Source organism: Equus przewalskii, chromosome 8, assembly GCF_037783145.1.
Source record: "Equus przewalskii isolate Varuska chromosome 8, EquPr2, whole genome shotgun sequence".
Classification (NCBI taxonomy): domain Eukaryota; kingdom Metazoa; phylum Chordata; class Mammalia; order Perissodactyla; family Equidae; genus Equus; species Equus przewalskii.
In genome coordinates, this window is record NC_091838.1 from 29,527,584 (window position 1) to 29,544,690 (window position 17,107).

Consider the following 17,107-nt stretch of genomic DNA (forward strand, 5'->3'; position numbering starts at 1 on the left):
GTTTCTGTAGAGAAATCTGCTGAAAGTCTGATAGGGGCTCCTTTATAGGTTATTCTCTTCTTTTTTCTTACTTCCCTGAGTATTCTTTCTTTATCTTTCCTTCTTGCCAATTGTACTACTATGTGCCTTGCGGTAGGTCTTTTTACATTGACAAATCTAGGAGATCTGAAAGCTTCCTCTACACACATTTCTCCGTCAATTCCTAGATTTGGGAAGTTCTCGTCAATAATTTCGTTAAGCACACTTTCTGCTCCATTTTCCTTTTCCATGTTCTCAGGAATTCCTATGATCTCTAAGTTCTTACTCCTCATTGAATCCACTATCACTTGGAGATTTTCCTCTTTTTTAAAAATTTTTAGTTCTCTTTCTTCCTCTGTCTGGAGCCATTCAGCCTGTCTATCTTCAATTATGTTAATTTTCTCTTCTATGGTGTCTACACAGCCATTCAGGGAATCCGTATTCTGTTTTATCTGGTCCATTGTGTTTTTCATCTCAAGTAATTCTGTTTGATTCTTCTTTATGATTTGAATCTCTTTTGTGAAGTAACTCCAGAACTCATTGGCTTGTTTTTCTATCTTTCTCTCTACCTCATTGAGTTTTTTGATTATAGCTGCTCTGAACTCATTATCACTTAGTTTACCTAATTCCAAGTCCTCAGGACTTAATTCTATGTTTTTATTGTTTTCCTTCTGGTCTGGGGCTTTTATAAATTGCTGGATGGTAGAGGAGCGGTTTTTTCGCATGGCGGTAGAATTCGGTTGCAGTTAAAGCCTGTCGCCACTAGACGGGGGGTCGAGAGCCACGTGTTCTGAGCTCTCCGCCTTTGGGCAAGATGGTGGTGCCCAGTGCGCTTTTCTGTGAGGGAGGGGCTGCTATTCTCATTCACCGATCTGGATTCAGATCAGTTCTGTTCTCTGGTCTCCCGAGGCCCTGGGTTTATGGGGTCCCTGCACACGGAAGCTTTCCCCCGTCAGTGGGTTTCCACTGAACCAGTGGCAGGAGTCCTGGATGATCCCCTAGTCATGCGGTGCCTCCCCAGCTCCTTCCCAACCCGTGCCGCAGTGATCGCAGACTCTAGGGGAGGAAGCGATGTTCTCTCCTACCCGTTCCAGTGCCTCCGAGGCTGTGAGCAAGGTTTATGATCTCCGCCTTCTTGGTATTGTAGGTCTCTAATGTGTTGGCATTAGATTTATTCTCTGAAATTCAGTTTTTCCAATCCTTTGTTGTATTTTGGAGGGGAGAGAATCCTGGGTCAGCTCACCCCACCATTTTGCTCCACCCTTTCTCTATATTAGTGTAGTTTGGGTTTGCATTTCCCTGATGCACAGTGATGATCAACATCTTTTCATGTGCCTATATGATCCAGCTATCCCACTACTGGGTATCTATCCAAAGAACCTGAAATCAGCAATTCCAAAAGTCCCATGCACCTCTATGTTCATTGCAGCATTATTTACAATAGCCAAGACGTGGAAGCAACCTAAGTGCCCATCAACAGATGATTGGATAAAGAAGATGTGGTATATATATACAATGGAATACTACTCAGCCATAAAAAAGAACAAAATTGTCCCATTCACAACAACATGGATGGACCTTGAGGGAATTATGTTAAGTGAAATAAGCCAGATAGAGAAGGACAATCTCTGTATGACTCCACTCATATGAGGAATTTAAAAATGTAGACAAAGAGAACAGATTAGTGGCTACCAGGGGAAAGGTGGGGTGGAGGGTGGGCACAAAGGGTGAAGGGGTGCACCTACAACACGACTGACAGACAATAATATACAACTGAAATTTCACAAGATTGTAAGCTATCATTAACTCAATAAAAAATAAAAGAAATAAATAAATAAACAAAGTAGAGGAAGATGGGCATGGATGTTAGCTCAGGGCCAGTCTTTCTCAGCAAAAAGAGGAGGATTGGCAGCAGTTAGCTCAGGGCTAATATTCCTAAAAAAAATAAATAAATAAAAATAAAAAATAATACATTAGCTAAAGTATAAGTTTATAATTAAGAAAAACATGGACTTTTAAAACTTTCTTGAAAACCGAACATGTGTTTCATTATGGTCTTTTATTGTAAAAGCATATCATGTAAAAACAAAACAATGTCATACGTTTTGTCAAGAAGCATCGATTTTTATTTATGATATGCAGGGATGGGATTATAATGGAACTAAGTTTTCTCCCTGTCACCCAATGAACTAAAAGGAATTCTTTAGGGTGAAAATGTGATGGCTGTTATGATTTGATATTATTAAAGTGCATTTGGAGAAACTGTGTGTTCTGTTGAAACATATAATGCAAAAAAAGTCAAACTAATAACGTTGCCATTTCTGTCCATTTAGTGAGCTAACCCATATGAGAGATTACCTTTCTTCACAGGTTGGAAGGTCTTCTCTTCCGAGCTCATGGGAAGCCCTCATGGGTCTCTGTTCTTCTTGGTTTCTAACAGTGAGACTGCACGAGACAAGACGTTTACATGTCAGTTGAGATCATTCTGTAGCAAGGAAAGACTTTTTAGAAATATTTTAAAGAGAACTACAGATTACGAAGTAGAATTTCTTCTTTTTCTTGAAAAAAATGACCCTGATTAAAGGTTTTCTTAAGAAAACCAAAAGCAGGACAATGAAGTATTAGCAAAATAAATTGTATTTATAATATTGTGGTCTACACTAATTGAGGGAGAGTTAAAATTATTATTCAATTACAATTAGAAGAATAATCTTTTCTTTTTTTAAAGATTGGCACCTGAGCTAACAACTGTTGCCAATCTTTTTTCTTTTTTCTGCTTTTCCCCCCCCAAATTCCCCAGTACATAGTTGCATATTGTTAGTTGTGCGTCCTTCTAGTTGTGGCATGTGAGACGCCACCTCAGGGTGGCCTGACAAGCGGTGCCATGTCTGCACCCAGCATCCGAACCAGCAAAACACTGGGCCACCAAAGTGGAGTGCATGAACTTAACCACTCAGCCACAGGGCCAGCCCTGGAATAATAATTCTTTTCATGAATATACATCCATTAGAAAGTAGTAAAAAAGTAAGATTATCATAATGTTTTGGGTTTTCATTTCATATCCTGCACCTTGAAAAAAAGTATACATTCTCCAGACTTCGTTTCCAGTTGAAATGGAAGTTTTATAAATTTGTAGGGACACATACAAAAGTATTAGAGAAAACTGTGAAAGAGTACAATCAAAATCTACTACAGCCATGCATCCCTTAACTATGGGGGTATGTTCTGAAGAATGTGTTGTTAGGCTATTTCATCACTGTGTGGACATCGTAGTGTGTGCTGTGCAATCCTTGATGGACTAGCCTACCACACACATAGGCTCTATGGTACTAATCTTATGGGACCACTGTCATAGATACGGTCTGTCATTGACAGAAACATCACTAGGAAGCTCACGACTGTATTGTATCTTTCAAGAGAGTTCAAATTTGCTTATATACACTTTGTACATTTCATTGTAAATTTATTCCAAATATTTTTGTTGTTATTGTAAATGGAATTTTCACTTACATCTCATCTTCTAACTGGTTATTATTTATACACACGAAGGCTGTTACTTTCTTAATAGCATTATTGAGCTATCATTTATATATCATAAAGTTACCCACTTAAAGTATTCAATCCCGTGGTTCTTAGCATAATCACCAGGCTGTACCACCATTACTACTACCTAATTTCAGAACATTTTCATCACCCCCCAAAGAAGCCCCATACCGGTTAGTAGTCACTCCTCCTTACCTCCTATCTCCCACCTCCACTAGCCCTAGACATACACTAATCTACTTCCTGTCTCTGTGGATTTGCCTATTCAGAATTATACAATATGTGGTCTTTTGTGGCTTCTTTCACGTGGCATAATGTTTTTAAGGTTCACCATGTTGTAGCATGTATCAGTACTTCATTCCTTTTTGTGGCTGAGTAATATTTCATTGTATGGCTATACCACATGTTGTTATCCATTCATCAGTTGATGGACATTTAGCCTGTTTGCAGTTTTTGGCTATTGTGAATAATTTGACTAGGAATAGCCACATACAAGTTTTTGTGTTCACGTCAGTTCTTATTTCTCTTGGGTAGATACCTAGGAGTGCAAATGCTGTCATATAGTAACTATATTTTTAAAATTTTCAGGAAGTCCCAAAGTGTTTTCCAAAGCAGTTGCACTATTTTACATTCCCACTAGCAATGCTGGAGGAACTTATTTCTCCATTTCCTTGCCAACATTTGTTATCCTCTGTCGTTTTTGTTCTGGCCATTTAAGCAGGTATGAAGTAATATCATATTGTGATTTTGATTTGCATTTTGCTAATGGCTAATGACATTGAGCATCTTTTCATGTGTTTATTGGCTATTTGTACATCTTCTTTGGAGACATGTTTATTCAGATCCTTTGCCCATTTTTAAATTGGCTTATCTGTCTTTTTATTTTTGAATTGTAAGAGTTCTTTACATTCTGAAGGCTATTATTTTTTACGTTAATTTTATATCTTTCTTCTTCACTGAATTCTTTTGTGTTTGCATCAGTGTAGCAACAATTCTCTGGGGTTTCCAGGTGTACTACTCTCATATTATCTGCAAATAGGGAGTTTTTCCTCTTCTTTTCCAGTGCTTAGGCCTCAGGTTGTTTTCTCTTGTCTAACTGCATTGAATAACACCTAAAATACAGTGTTACGAGTGGAGATAATGGACATCCTGCCTTGTTCTTGACTTTAGCAGGAATGCTTTCAGTTTCCTATTAATATCAAAATGGATTTTTATCTTTATTTGAGTTTGCTTTATCTTACTACTGCTACTGTATTATCTTTTCTATTCCCTTTATGATATCTTTCCTTAATAATCTACACCATTTTATAAAAGTGTTTCAGCCTATTTTCAGCACATCTGCTTATGAATTTTTAGTAACTGTGTGTGTAGTTCTATTTTTCTTTAAATGCAGTCATTAGACATGCAGGAACTCTTTTGACTTACTGCTTTCATGATGCCAGAGCTAAAAAGTTTCAGTAGATAATGGTTTCTTAAAACAAGAACAAAACAAAAACACACTTGAGAGGCACTTGGGTGGTATTCTCTCTGTAGGAGCATGAATAATGCCTGATGTCCTAAGCTGCTTTTGTAAGCAGAAAACATTACTAAAAAGAAAGGAGGAATTTGACACAAGATTCCTAAGACAACTGGAAGTTACATTGTGACTAAATAATGCAATATTTATTTAAGCTTTGACATTTTTTCCATGTCTTGTTCTTTTAAAAGTAGGAATATTTCTTAAGGAGACAATGTGTTCTTGAAAAAGTGAAGAACATATTTTCTGTCAATTTGTTTTAACCTGAGTTTATTGTTATTGTTATACTAGAACAAGAAAATGGCAATAGAGGGGCCAGCCTCGTAGTGTAGTGGTTAAGTTTGCTCGCTCTGCTTCGGCGGCCCAGGCTTCGGGGCTTCACATCCTGGGCAGAGACCTAGCCCTGCTTGTTAAGCCATGCTGTGGTAGCAACCCACATGAAGTAGAGGAAGACTGGCACAGATGTTAGCTCAGCGACAATCTTCCTCAAGCAAAAAGAGGAGGATTGGCAACAGATGTTAGCTTAGGGCCAGTCTTCCTCACAAAAAAAAAAAAAAAAAATGTCAATAGAAGCCAAAATGGTTGCTCACTATGTTCTAGAACTATTCAGTAAAAGAATACCCATGATTAGACATATTTTGGTAAGTTTTTGAGTTACAAAGAGGAAAAATTCTTCAACCTTCTAGAAAGGAAAAAAATCAGTTTATTTTTAAGAGATCAAGAATTTGCATGACTTCTTTCACAAAATGGAATTTCAGAAGGACATGAAGCAGAATTTTGAGAAAGATAATACAAGGGCTTAGAAAACATGTTGCCATTTACCTTTGTTGAAAACCGACTTTACTATGTATTATCAACATGGATAAATCTCAAAAGCATGTTGAGAAAAAAAAGTCTAGGAAATTAAATATTGAAACAGTTGAAGTTTGCTGTGTGCTTGGACTTGTTTTCCATCTCATCTTTCCCCCCTCTACCCCTGAGATAACAATGGGCCTTAATTGTTGTTTATCATTACCATTCATAGTTAAGCTACACTCTCTATATATGTATAAATCTATAAATCCAAACATATTTTCAAACTCTGTAGATGTTATTATACAATATGCATTGCTTTACAATTTGCTTTTTTTCGCTAGCACATGAATTTAAGTGCTGTATATGGTGTTACATTGTATCACATACTACAATGTATTTATCCATTCTTCTGTTCATGAACTTCACAGACATTTTCAGTTTTTCTTAGTTTCTCATCCATGTCTCCCTTTGCAGATGTGTGAGAGGTTTTTCTAGGGAAAAGTGTTAGATTTAGAAGGGTATGTATTTAACTTTCTTATATTGGATCCTTGTTAGTAGGAGCTCAAGTGGATTATCTTTTCTGTTTCATTTCATTTGCTTACTTTTCTTTTCGTCATTATTTTCCTATTAATCTCCTAAAGTTCTTTGTATATTCTAGATTTGAATTTTTTGTTAAATGCATTGTAACTATCTTCTCCCAATATGTTTTAGTTTTTCATTTCATTTCTGATGTCTCTTGTTGAACACACATTTTTCAAACAGCTTTATTAAGATATAATTCACGCATCATACAACTCAGAAATTTAAATGATACAAATCAATGGTTTTTAGTATGTTTATACAGTTGTGCAGCCATCACCCTGATTTTAGAACATGTCATCACTCCAGAAAGAGACTCTGCACACATTAGCAGTCACTCCCGTTTCCCCAGCCCTCGGCAACCACTGTTCTACTCTCCGTCTCTGTGGATTTACTTATTCTGTACAGTTCACATAAACGGAATTGTAAAATATGTGGTCTTTTGTATTTGGCTTCTTTCACGTAACATAATGCCTTCAAGGTTCATCCAGGCTTTACCAGTATCAATATATCATTCCTTTTTATGGTGGAATAATATTCCATTGTATCAGTTGATGGACACTTGGCTTATTTCTACTTTTTGGCTACTCTGAATCATGCTGCTAAGAATATCCAAGCGCAAGTCTTTGTGTGGACATATGTTTTTACCTCTCTTGTTGAACCCATTTTTATATTTTAATGTAGTGAAATATAAGAATCTTTTCCTTTTATAGATTTTGCTTTTATTTTTAAAAGTAATTCTTCCCAACACCAAGATAATAAAGATATTATCTTGTATTTTCTTCCTGGCTATTCACATCAGGCCTATAAGCCATCTGCAACTGATCTTTTTTTTGGTGGGGGGATTGATTTTTACATATGGTGCAATATAGGAATATAAACCCATCTTTATGGATTTGGATACTAGGTAGGGTGAGCAATCTTCCCGGTTTGCCTGGGACTTGAGGGTTTTCTGGGATATGGGTTTTCAATGCTAAAATCAAGGAAGTCTCAGGCAACTGGGATGAGCTGGTCACCCTAATATCCTGGTATTTATAGAACAGTTCATTCTCTCTTTGCTGATGCCAGCTTTGTCCTATGCTGATAAAGTTTTCTATATTTATTTTGCTGTCTTCCATTAATGTGGAGCCTGTATGTAGTATTTCTGGACCAATCATGAATACCATTAATTTTGAAAGGAAATGTTACAGTTTTTTCTAAGGAAGTCTGAAGTTGTTTGATTTATCCATCATTAACATGGGATTATTTGTTTACAGCTTTGAAATTAAATACCTTGTTTTATAGCCATATTTGATTCCCACTTGTGTCTGTCATTGTTACTTGTTTCCTACGACTATACTCTGGGTTCACTTTTTTTCCTGAAGTATACCCTTTCTTAGTTCTTTTAGGGAGAGTCTGAAGGTAGTTAATTCTCTTGGCCTTTGTATGTCTGAAAATGTCTTTTTTCACCTAACTCCTGAATTATAGTTTGACTCTGTTTTTAGTCGCTTTGCTCCAGTATTTTGTGGGCATTGCTCTATTGTCTTTTATATATACACATAATATGTGCTGCGTAAGTGGTGGCTATCATCATGATGTCTAGGTATAGATTTATATTTTATTTGTCCTAGTTGGTGCTAGTAGGAGGAGCCTGCTCTGGGATCAGCCACCACCATCAGTCCCATACATTGTGCCTTCCCAAGGCAGCAGAGAAGGCGGGGAGGGGGGTACACACCAGCTCGGAGTCTCACCATTGCACATCTCAGATGATCACCTCTAATCATCTCACTGAGATGATTAGCAGAGTGAAAGAGTGGGAAAGCGTCCTAAACATAGTTTCTTCACCATTGTTGGGTGTCCTCCCCATCTAGGGTGGGTCCTGGACACCCACATGTGTAAGGTGTGCCAACATGTGCCTCTCCTCTGGTTTCTGGAGTCCTCTAGGTTCCTTCGAGGGGCTGAACGAAGTCTTACCTTCAATGCCAGACTGCTTAGCTGTTGCCAGCCCCATTTCCCCCATATTCCTACTTGCTGTCTGGGGCTCTACCCTGAAAGAACAGACCACCCAGAATCACGATTCCGTTAGTGCTTGGAGTGTCATATTGCTGGGCCCCACCACCAGACTGGAACTTCTGGGAAATTAACACTGGCCCAAGTCAAGCAGGAGCAGACCAAACTTTCCCAGACATTTCATTTTCAGCCTCCAGCTCCCTGTCAGTCCTAATGTCACTGTTCTTGATCAGTCCCAATATCAGTTTTTCTTCTCCACTGGATAGCAAGGTCTTGGTACAACTTGTAGTCAAGCTGACACAAATTTACAATAATTTAATTGCCTAAAGTTATGCACACATTTTGCTGGCACCAAGCACTTTTCACATCCAAGATTCCAGAAATGCAATCTCATGTTCCTACGATTTCTAGGTGTAAATCATATACATTTCTCCAGACCTTTAACAGTGACTCAAACAGTCAAGGATGCTTTCCATTCAGGTTGTACATCTCTTTTTTTAAAGCAGTGACTGTGTCTCTTCCTCTACTAGTAAGTTAGCCTATGTTTTTAGATTTTTCTCTCTGTTAAGAAAATATTTTGACATTTTTCATTATTAAAAAGCAAAATTAATAAAACAGCAGCAGCAGAAGATAAAATCCCAGCTCTCTCTACTTCATAACCCTATTCCTTTAAGACCTATCTTAAATTCCAGCTCCTTCCCAAAGCCTTTGTCACCAACTAGAGAACCTTGAGCTCATGCCTTTCCAACCATCCGGGCATTATTTCTGCTCAAATGTTAATATTCGGTCATCAACTGCCTTAGACTGCTCTGTAGTTGTTAACATACATGAGCCTGATTTCAGGGCTTGGAATACGCATCCTTCAAGGGCTGGGGTGAAGCCTCTTCTTGTTTTTTGGTTGTTGTCGTTCACAGAACCCAAATCAGTGTCAGGCACATAGCAGTTGTTTAAAAAACACTTACTGAATTAATCATAAACTGGCACTCTTCAGGGGTGCCATTTCCCAATCAGGAGCGCAATTAATAAAAAAGCCCCCAGCCTTACCAAGAACAGCTACAACAGCAGCACCAGCAGAAGCAGCAAGCATTGGACCCTCGGTTCCCCACTCCGTGCTGGCCTACGGTGGAGCCCGGTGTCTCCTGGGCTGCAGACATCTGCCGCTTCCGCATCTCCATCCGTTCAGATCCCATTGGCTGCAACAGGCAAAGTCAAAGGGGGCGGGGGGAGGGGGCCAGAGTTACCACAAAAGAAGCGCAGAGAGTCAGTTGTTTGGATCATTGTGAAGATGCAATGTGACTAAACCCAGGTCATTCCTGCTAATTCCCGTAAAATTTGGTGCTTTGAATCTTAGAATCCATTAATTTATCAAATATTTATTTAATGTTTAGCATCTGCTAAGCACTATGATAAATTCCAGGAATAAAATGACAGAAGGAGGGTCCCTGCCCCCAGGTGCTAGCGGTTTAGTAAAGGAGACAGACAAACACAGACATCACATACATTTAAGATGGTGCAGTAAGGGCTACAACAGGGGCATTTCCCAGCTCCAGAGTTCCCTCTGGGCTGAACCAATGGGTAGCAGCTATAGGTAACAGCTGAATTACAGCTGTCCACAAGGCCAGCACACAGATGCACGGGGAAGCCATGCCAAAAAGGTCAGGCATGCTAACAGAGCAGTAGGAGGAAATGTCAAGAAGTCCTGGGAGGCTGCCCAGTTCTGAGGCCCAACGACAGATCAAATCCTTACTAGCTGCCAGACCTTGAAGAAGTCACTCAACTCAAGTATGTGCAAAACACTCAGAACTCAGCCTGGTATGTAGTATTGCTCAATTATTCCCAGGACGTGAGGCGGGACTGTGGCCTGTGGCCTGGCCAGACCTGTCCTGCCGTTTGCAAAGACAGTTGTCCTGGCCTACCTCAGTGGAGATCAAGCCATCAGAAACAAGGTCCATGCCTCTGACCCTCTTCTTTCTCTGAGGACTACAAGAACGGCTGAAGGAGAGAAGCATGAAAGCAGCAGAAGAAATGAGAAATTGCTGAGCCCACTTTTGCTTTTGATACTATTGTTGAATTGTTGGTGGAGTAAAAGCAAAAAATATCAAAGCCACATTAAAGAACCTTAAATAAGACTTTGGAAGTAAATTCTGGATTTGTTAGTCTATTCCAACATTAGATTTCTCTCTTCCTACTATTACCAATTCTTATATGCTATTGGACTTTGTTTTAATTATTATAGTTTTATTATATGTTTTCATATTGGGTAGGTCAAGTTCTCTTCATGAATTAAAAACAATTATTTTTGGCTGTTCTTGCCTGTTTTTTCTTCCTATTGAATTTTGGAATCAGCTTGCCAACCCATGGTGGGATTTTGATTAGGCCCATACTGAATTTATAAGAAATATTTATGACAAATGACATCTGTTTTAGTATCTGCCTAATCAGGAATGACTCCTCTGGAGTAGCTCTTTTGCTGTAATTATACCAGACGTAACTTCCAGGATAGCAAGGGAGACCCATCAAAGGGTTTTACTGTCCCTTCATCCACAGCCAAAATGACACTCACAACCCCTGTTGACACCACCTGAGCAGTCCAGGCCTCCTGAGCTGGGGCGGTTCACCTGGTCAAAGGGGTGGAGGTAGAGACACCTGCCCAACTCACGGCCACGTTTTATGCGCACCACTGGGAGACAGACCCCTTTAACGCCCCTGGGGGAGAAACTCTGGGCTCCTCTGGGCATCTCCTTCTCAACACATCTGCAGCATTTCAATGGAGACAGAGACTGGGGACGGTTTACTTCATTCAGGACACTGAGGGGCAAGAACAAGACAGTACAATCCGCAAACAAAGATGCTTTGAGCTAAAGACGTTCCAGGGAACTGTTATTTTCTAAGAGATGTTGATGCAACTTGCCTCATTAAAAAAAAACCCCAATTGCTTCTCAAAAGAAGGAAGGATTGTGACGTGGTAATGTCAACAGGTTTCAGGGGACTATTTCAACATCTTTGCAAGAATAGGTCTTCCCAATCAGTACATGAATTATTTATTCATTTAATCTTCTCTCATGTATAGTTTAAGAGTTTTCCTCCAACAGGTCTTACATGTTTTTGGTAGGCTTATTCCTGAATATTTTATAGATCAATTTTTGCTGCTGTTGTAAACTCCCCCTCCCCCACCATGTTTCTAAATAGTTACTTCAGAGTATAGGAAACCTAAGGATACTATATCTGGCCTTTCTACTGAATTCTCTTATTACTTCTAGAAGTCTTCTTGCTGTTTCTCTTGGGTTTTCTAGTTTGATGACCATACTGTCTAATAATAATCACTCTTGTCTGCTGACTTTCTGTACTTTTCCAAGCTATAAACATCTTTCCCCTCCTTGGTCTTATTTCATTGGCTGGGCAGTTCAGTAAATATTGAAAAGCAGTAAGAATATTAGGCACCTTTGCCTTCTTCATGACTTCAATGAGATTGTTAATACTTTGCCCATATGTGTGACATGTGTTGGAGGTTTCTGGGAGAAGGTAACTTTACCGAGTTAAGCAAGCTTTATTCTATTTACATAGTATAAAATAAGTTGTGCCAGCCTATGATATTAGTTAACGTATTTTATTTGTTTGTATACACCTATTTCTTTGTAAATACCTGGAAGAATCTTAAGGATTCAGTGAGCAAACTCTTAGAGAATATCCTAAGGTTGCTCAGGACTAAATACAGCCTTCAGCTATCAGAGGCAAACTCCATCAAAGTCTGTTCTCACACACTTTTGAAAACAGCTTTACGGAGGCCTATCGGACATACAGTGAACGACACGTGTTTGAAGGGTACCATTTGGTAAGTTTTGAAATGTATATACCCTTGATACTACCACCACAATCCAGACCACATCATCAACCTCAAAAGTTCCCTCACACCCCTTGGGAAGCCCCTGTCTTCCCCTCCCTCCTGCTCCTGCCTGCCCCGGACAGTCACTGACCCACTTTCTCCCGCTATATGTTAATTTGCATTTTTCAGAATTTTGCACAAATGGAATCATACAATATACACTCTTTTTTGTCTGGCTGCCTTCACTCAGCATAATTATTCTGCAATTGTTGTGTGTATCAATCGTTCTTTCCTTTTTATTTCCTAGCAGTGTTCCATTGTATAGATGCACCACAATTTGCTTACCCTGCACCTACTGACGGACATAACACCTTTTTGATCATTGCTGAAAAGATTACATATGTCAGACACTGTCTGTTTTGAACATGTAAGTCTTTTATCAGACAAAATAAGAAGTGCATGTTGCTGAGACTGTATTAAAATTTGCTGCACTGTATACGGTTGTAACACATTTCTACAGATGTTTTTCCACATTGAGCAATGCCTGATGATTATGTTCTTTTGGTATTTCTATTGGATTAGTCCTGGGTTCTTAACCATTTTCCTAATTTATAAGTGCCTCATTTCTTTTTTCAATGTTCTATGTCTCAATTCCTCTTTGTAGAGTTTCACCTGGTCTCATAACCCATTTAATTTTTCCTCTGTATATCATTAGAACTTCTTGTTTAGTTTCTTGGAATTCTTACACATGGTTCTGTATTTCGGCATCTTAAGTCATTTTAAGCTTTGAATGAACATGTGTACAGAAATACATGCTATTCCAACAAATTTGCTAATAACCTATCATCTCTCATTCCAAGAATTCTAAATTAATAGGCATGGTTTTCACTCAATTACTGGATGCTGGAGCGTTTAGTGGCGAGAGTGGTCATGAATACTCATGCCCTGCTGAGTCGTGGTGAAATAGGAGAGCCTGAGATGAAGCTAGAAGTGTTAATAAAACATGAATATTAAAGATAAGCAAAATGTTGATACTTGAAGTTGTGTCATGAACACGTGAGGTTTGTTATACTATCCTCTACATTTATGTATGTTTGAAAATTTTCCTTGATAAAGCTTTTAAAATGTTGAATTCTATCATATTAAAAAAATCTATTGAGATGATCATATGAATTTCCTCCTTTCAGTAGTTAATGAAGTGAATTATGTTAATGCATTTCTTAAGGTTGAATCACCCTTACCTTACTAAGTAAACCCTCGTTGGGTACAAAATATGATTATTCTTCTATTATACCACTGAAATTGATTTGGCAATATTTTATAAGGAGTTTTTTTAAATCTATCTTTATAAGAGAATTATTTTTTCCCTGAAGATTTGTAGAATTTGCCTGCAAAATTACTGGAAGCTTTTAGGAGTGGTTTGTTGACTATGTTTTCAATTTCTTCTTTGATTTCTGTTCTCTTCATAGTTTCTTCCTCTCTTTGAGTCAATATGGCAATTTTCACTTCCTGAAAAAAAATCCATCGACATTTCATCTAATTTTCAGATTTACTGGAAGTTATTATTATCAGTCATTTTCTGATTGTCAGAATGAGATGCTTTAAATGACTCCATGCTTGTTTGAGAGATAAATATGTACTTGCTTATGGGAGAGTTGCATATTTAATGTCACTAAATATTTGTAGAGAATTAATTTTTTAATATAATAGCTAATTAGTATGAAGCCTGACAACATATATTAAATGAATGCTACCTATTTACAAGACTTTAAAAATAGGCCATGAGCACATATGTTCATTCAGCTAGTCCTTTCAGACATTGATATATAATCTGACTAGCCAAACTAGCTTCATGCGTCTTTTCCTTTGCCTTCATCACATCTGAGGGAGAACTACGTACACATTTCATTTCCATTTGTTCTTTCCAAATACCATGAAATCAGTGCTTCTTTAACATTGCTTTTCTATTCCTCTTTTGGTCTGTCTGGCATAGACTGCTGGGCACTGTTTTAGTGCCTGTTGGGACGACTCAAGCACGTCACACGCATCATGCCCCAGTAACTGGCTGCCTTTGCTTGAGGGTCCTGAGACTCAGAAGTTAAAGGAATGTAAAACCAATGTCAGTGAATTCAGATGCTTTTTTCCTTAATTTATGGCATTCTAAAAGCAGCCTGAGGAAATGGGGCTAATACAGCTTGGCAGTTCATTAAATATTCAGATCTTAACCAAGAGATAATCCTACTCAAACATGGCTTTTTCAAATCCCTAGGAACACAGCAGTTAAGAGAACTCTTTCAAATTTCAAGTAAAGGCAAAGGCAAACTCTTAATCTTATCACAATCTTTTACTAATTTGGAATCAAAAACAATAAGTAGTTAGAAAAAAATTTAACCTAACCATAATTAGCTCAGAGAAGTTATTTCTTATTTTCTGGTAAACTTAAACTTGATGGTTGGATTCCATTAATAGCTGCTTATTTTCATTATAGTTTCTAAATTCTGAAAATGGCTATTATTGAATTACACATTGGGACCATGATGAAACATCAAGTATCGTGTAAAAAAAAGTCTTATCTCTTAAGGCCAAAGACCTGAGTTCCTGTTCCACAGGGTAAAGAATCATAGACAAGATCCCAATGAGGGAGAACCAAGAACCTAAAGGACATAAATTCAAAACCATCCTCAGCAACCCTTAGAAACATGATCCTACCATCAGGGGACAGTTTTGGGTCCTGAAAGAGTTAAATCAGAATAAGAGGAAATTTGAAAGGACAGATTTCCCTGGAGGTGACCCAAATCCCAAATCTACTTATACAGCCTCTGAGTTACTTTTTCTTTAACAAACCTTGGCCTTTGGGCATTACTGCTAGGTAGATAATGAGTGCTTCTGGATAACAAGATGTCTGTCAGAGCAAAGTGCTGCTCAAAGTACTTCTCAGTACTACCTCCGTTACCTGCTTTAGACACTGACTTGAAACATCTTGCCTAGTTTTAACTTCCTTATTTCATTAGCCTGCCTAGAATCCAGCTTATGATTCATTTTCTTGCCCTTGCCCTTGTGAACCCTGCCACAGGCTTCACCATTACCTGATCCAAACTCTGCTCCTGCTCCTGTGTCTTGTTGATCCATTCCACTCATCACTCTCCAGAGAGATATCCCGAAAGCTACTGTGAACGTTCCAGAGGAACTAAAGACACTAAAGACTGAAGTGTTTGAATTCAAATTCTGGAAGTCTTGGGACTCTAGTCAAGCTGGGGCAATGAGTTCCCACTTTGATCACTCCCTCCATTCCAAACAAAAGCAATGATAAGAACAATCCAAAAAGAAATGGGGGAGCTGAAAAGCAAGATAAGTATATCTGAAAACCAGACAGGAAATGGACATGTCAGTGAAGGGGCAGAGTAGAAGCAGTGGCCTGCTTGGCTCTGGGGCCAAGAAACAGACAGAGGCAACATTAGTCTGGAAGGTGAAAGTGACTAAAATTGCTCCAGGAAAAATGGGGACTGGAGATGTGTTCACTGCTTTACAAACAGAAAGGAGTCTTGTCTTTCTTATGAAAGAAGCTGTAAAAGAAACAACAACTGTGGCTGCCCTCTGCTGGGCTTCAGAAAGCTGGAGGCCTAGTTATGGGACAGAGGGAGGATGCAGACACCCTCACAGTCAGGAATGAGCCAGAACTGCCGGCACTGAGATCAAATCTGGCATAATCGCAGTATCCCATGGGGCAGAAATTCTGAATTGCCATCATATCTGGTTCTCAGTAGGATGCTCACATGTCCACTGGAGAAAATCTTAGTGTTTCATAACAGATAGTTGAAAACAAGAAAGACAGACAAATCATCAAAAAGAAAAAAACCCAATTCCTTCAAAATGAACATGTAAACCAAAATCCAAAACACACTTAGAAATATAAGGCTAAGAAAGATAGTCATCAAAGTTGCCCATTGGAATATGAATTTAATCGTATGGAAGAAGATGAAAAATAAATGTTAAAGCGATCAAAGAAACAATGAAGAAATCATTTCCATTAAAAGAGAAAAAAATTAGGAAACAAAACCAGATAAAAATGAAATAAGAACAGATGCATAGGGGCCAGCCCCATGGCCGAGTGGTTAAGTTCACGTGCTCCACTTCAGCAGCCCAGGGTTTGGCCGGTTCGGATCCTGGGCACGGACATGGCACGGCTGGTCAGGCCATGCTGAGGCGGCATCCTACATGCCACAACTAGAAGGACCTACAACTAAAATATACAACTATGTACTGCGGGGATTTGGGGAGAAAAAGCAGGAAAAAAAACAAAAAAGAAGATTGGTAACAGTTGTTAGCTTAGGTGCCAATCTTTAAAAAATAAAAAAAAAAAAATAGGGGCTGGCCCCGTGGCCGAGTGGTTAAGTTCGCGCGCGCTCTGCTGCAGGCGGCCCAGTGTTTCGTTGGTTCGAATCCTGGGCGTGGACATGGCACTGCTCATCAAACCACGCTGAGGCAGCGTCCCACATGCCACAACTAGAAGGACCCACAACAAAGAATATACAACTATGTACTGGGGGATTTTGGGGAGAAAAAGGAATAAAATAAAAAAAAATCTTTAAAAAAATAAAATAAATAAAATAAAATAAGAAAAGATGGATAGCAGAAAGTACCAAGTAGAAAGTTTCAAGGAAATTAGAAAATAGTACTGAAGGATTAATTTAGAATTTTATGCAGAGAGACTAAGAGATAAAGAAACAGGGAGGGGTGAGACCTCCAGAACCGCTATGTGAGGCACTCAGACCCTCTCCCTAGCAAATATTTAACTGGTATAAAAAAAAAATCTCTGGAGTTTTAAATAAAAAGTTACAAAAAGT

The 17,107-nt window shown here is 38.6% G+C and overlaps 1 protein-coding gene across 6 annotated transcripts in view; it reads right to left on the bottom strand.

Annotated features, from left to right (window-relative positions):
* RGS20 (regulator of G protein signaling 20) overlaps positions 1-17,107 on the bottom strand; it is a 65,651-nt gene that overhangs the window by 15,329 nt on the left and 33,215 nt on the right. For all 6 annotated transcript variants that reach the window (XM_070631631.1, XM_070631630.1, XM_070631628.1 and 3 more), the window contains exons 2-3: positions 9,485-9,633; positions 2,377-2,463 (exon numbers count right to left, since the gene is read on the bottom strand). In XM_070631631.1, the coding sequence (XP_070487732.1) occupies positions 2,377-2,463; positions 9,485-9,630 (233 nt within the window). In that variant the 5' untranslated portion in view covers positions 9,631-9,633. The remainder of the gene's footprint in view (positions 1-2,376; positions 2,464-9,484; positions 9,634-17,107) is intronic.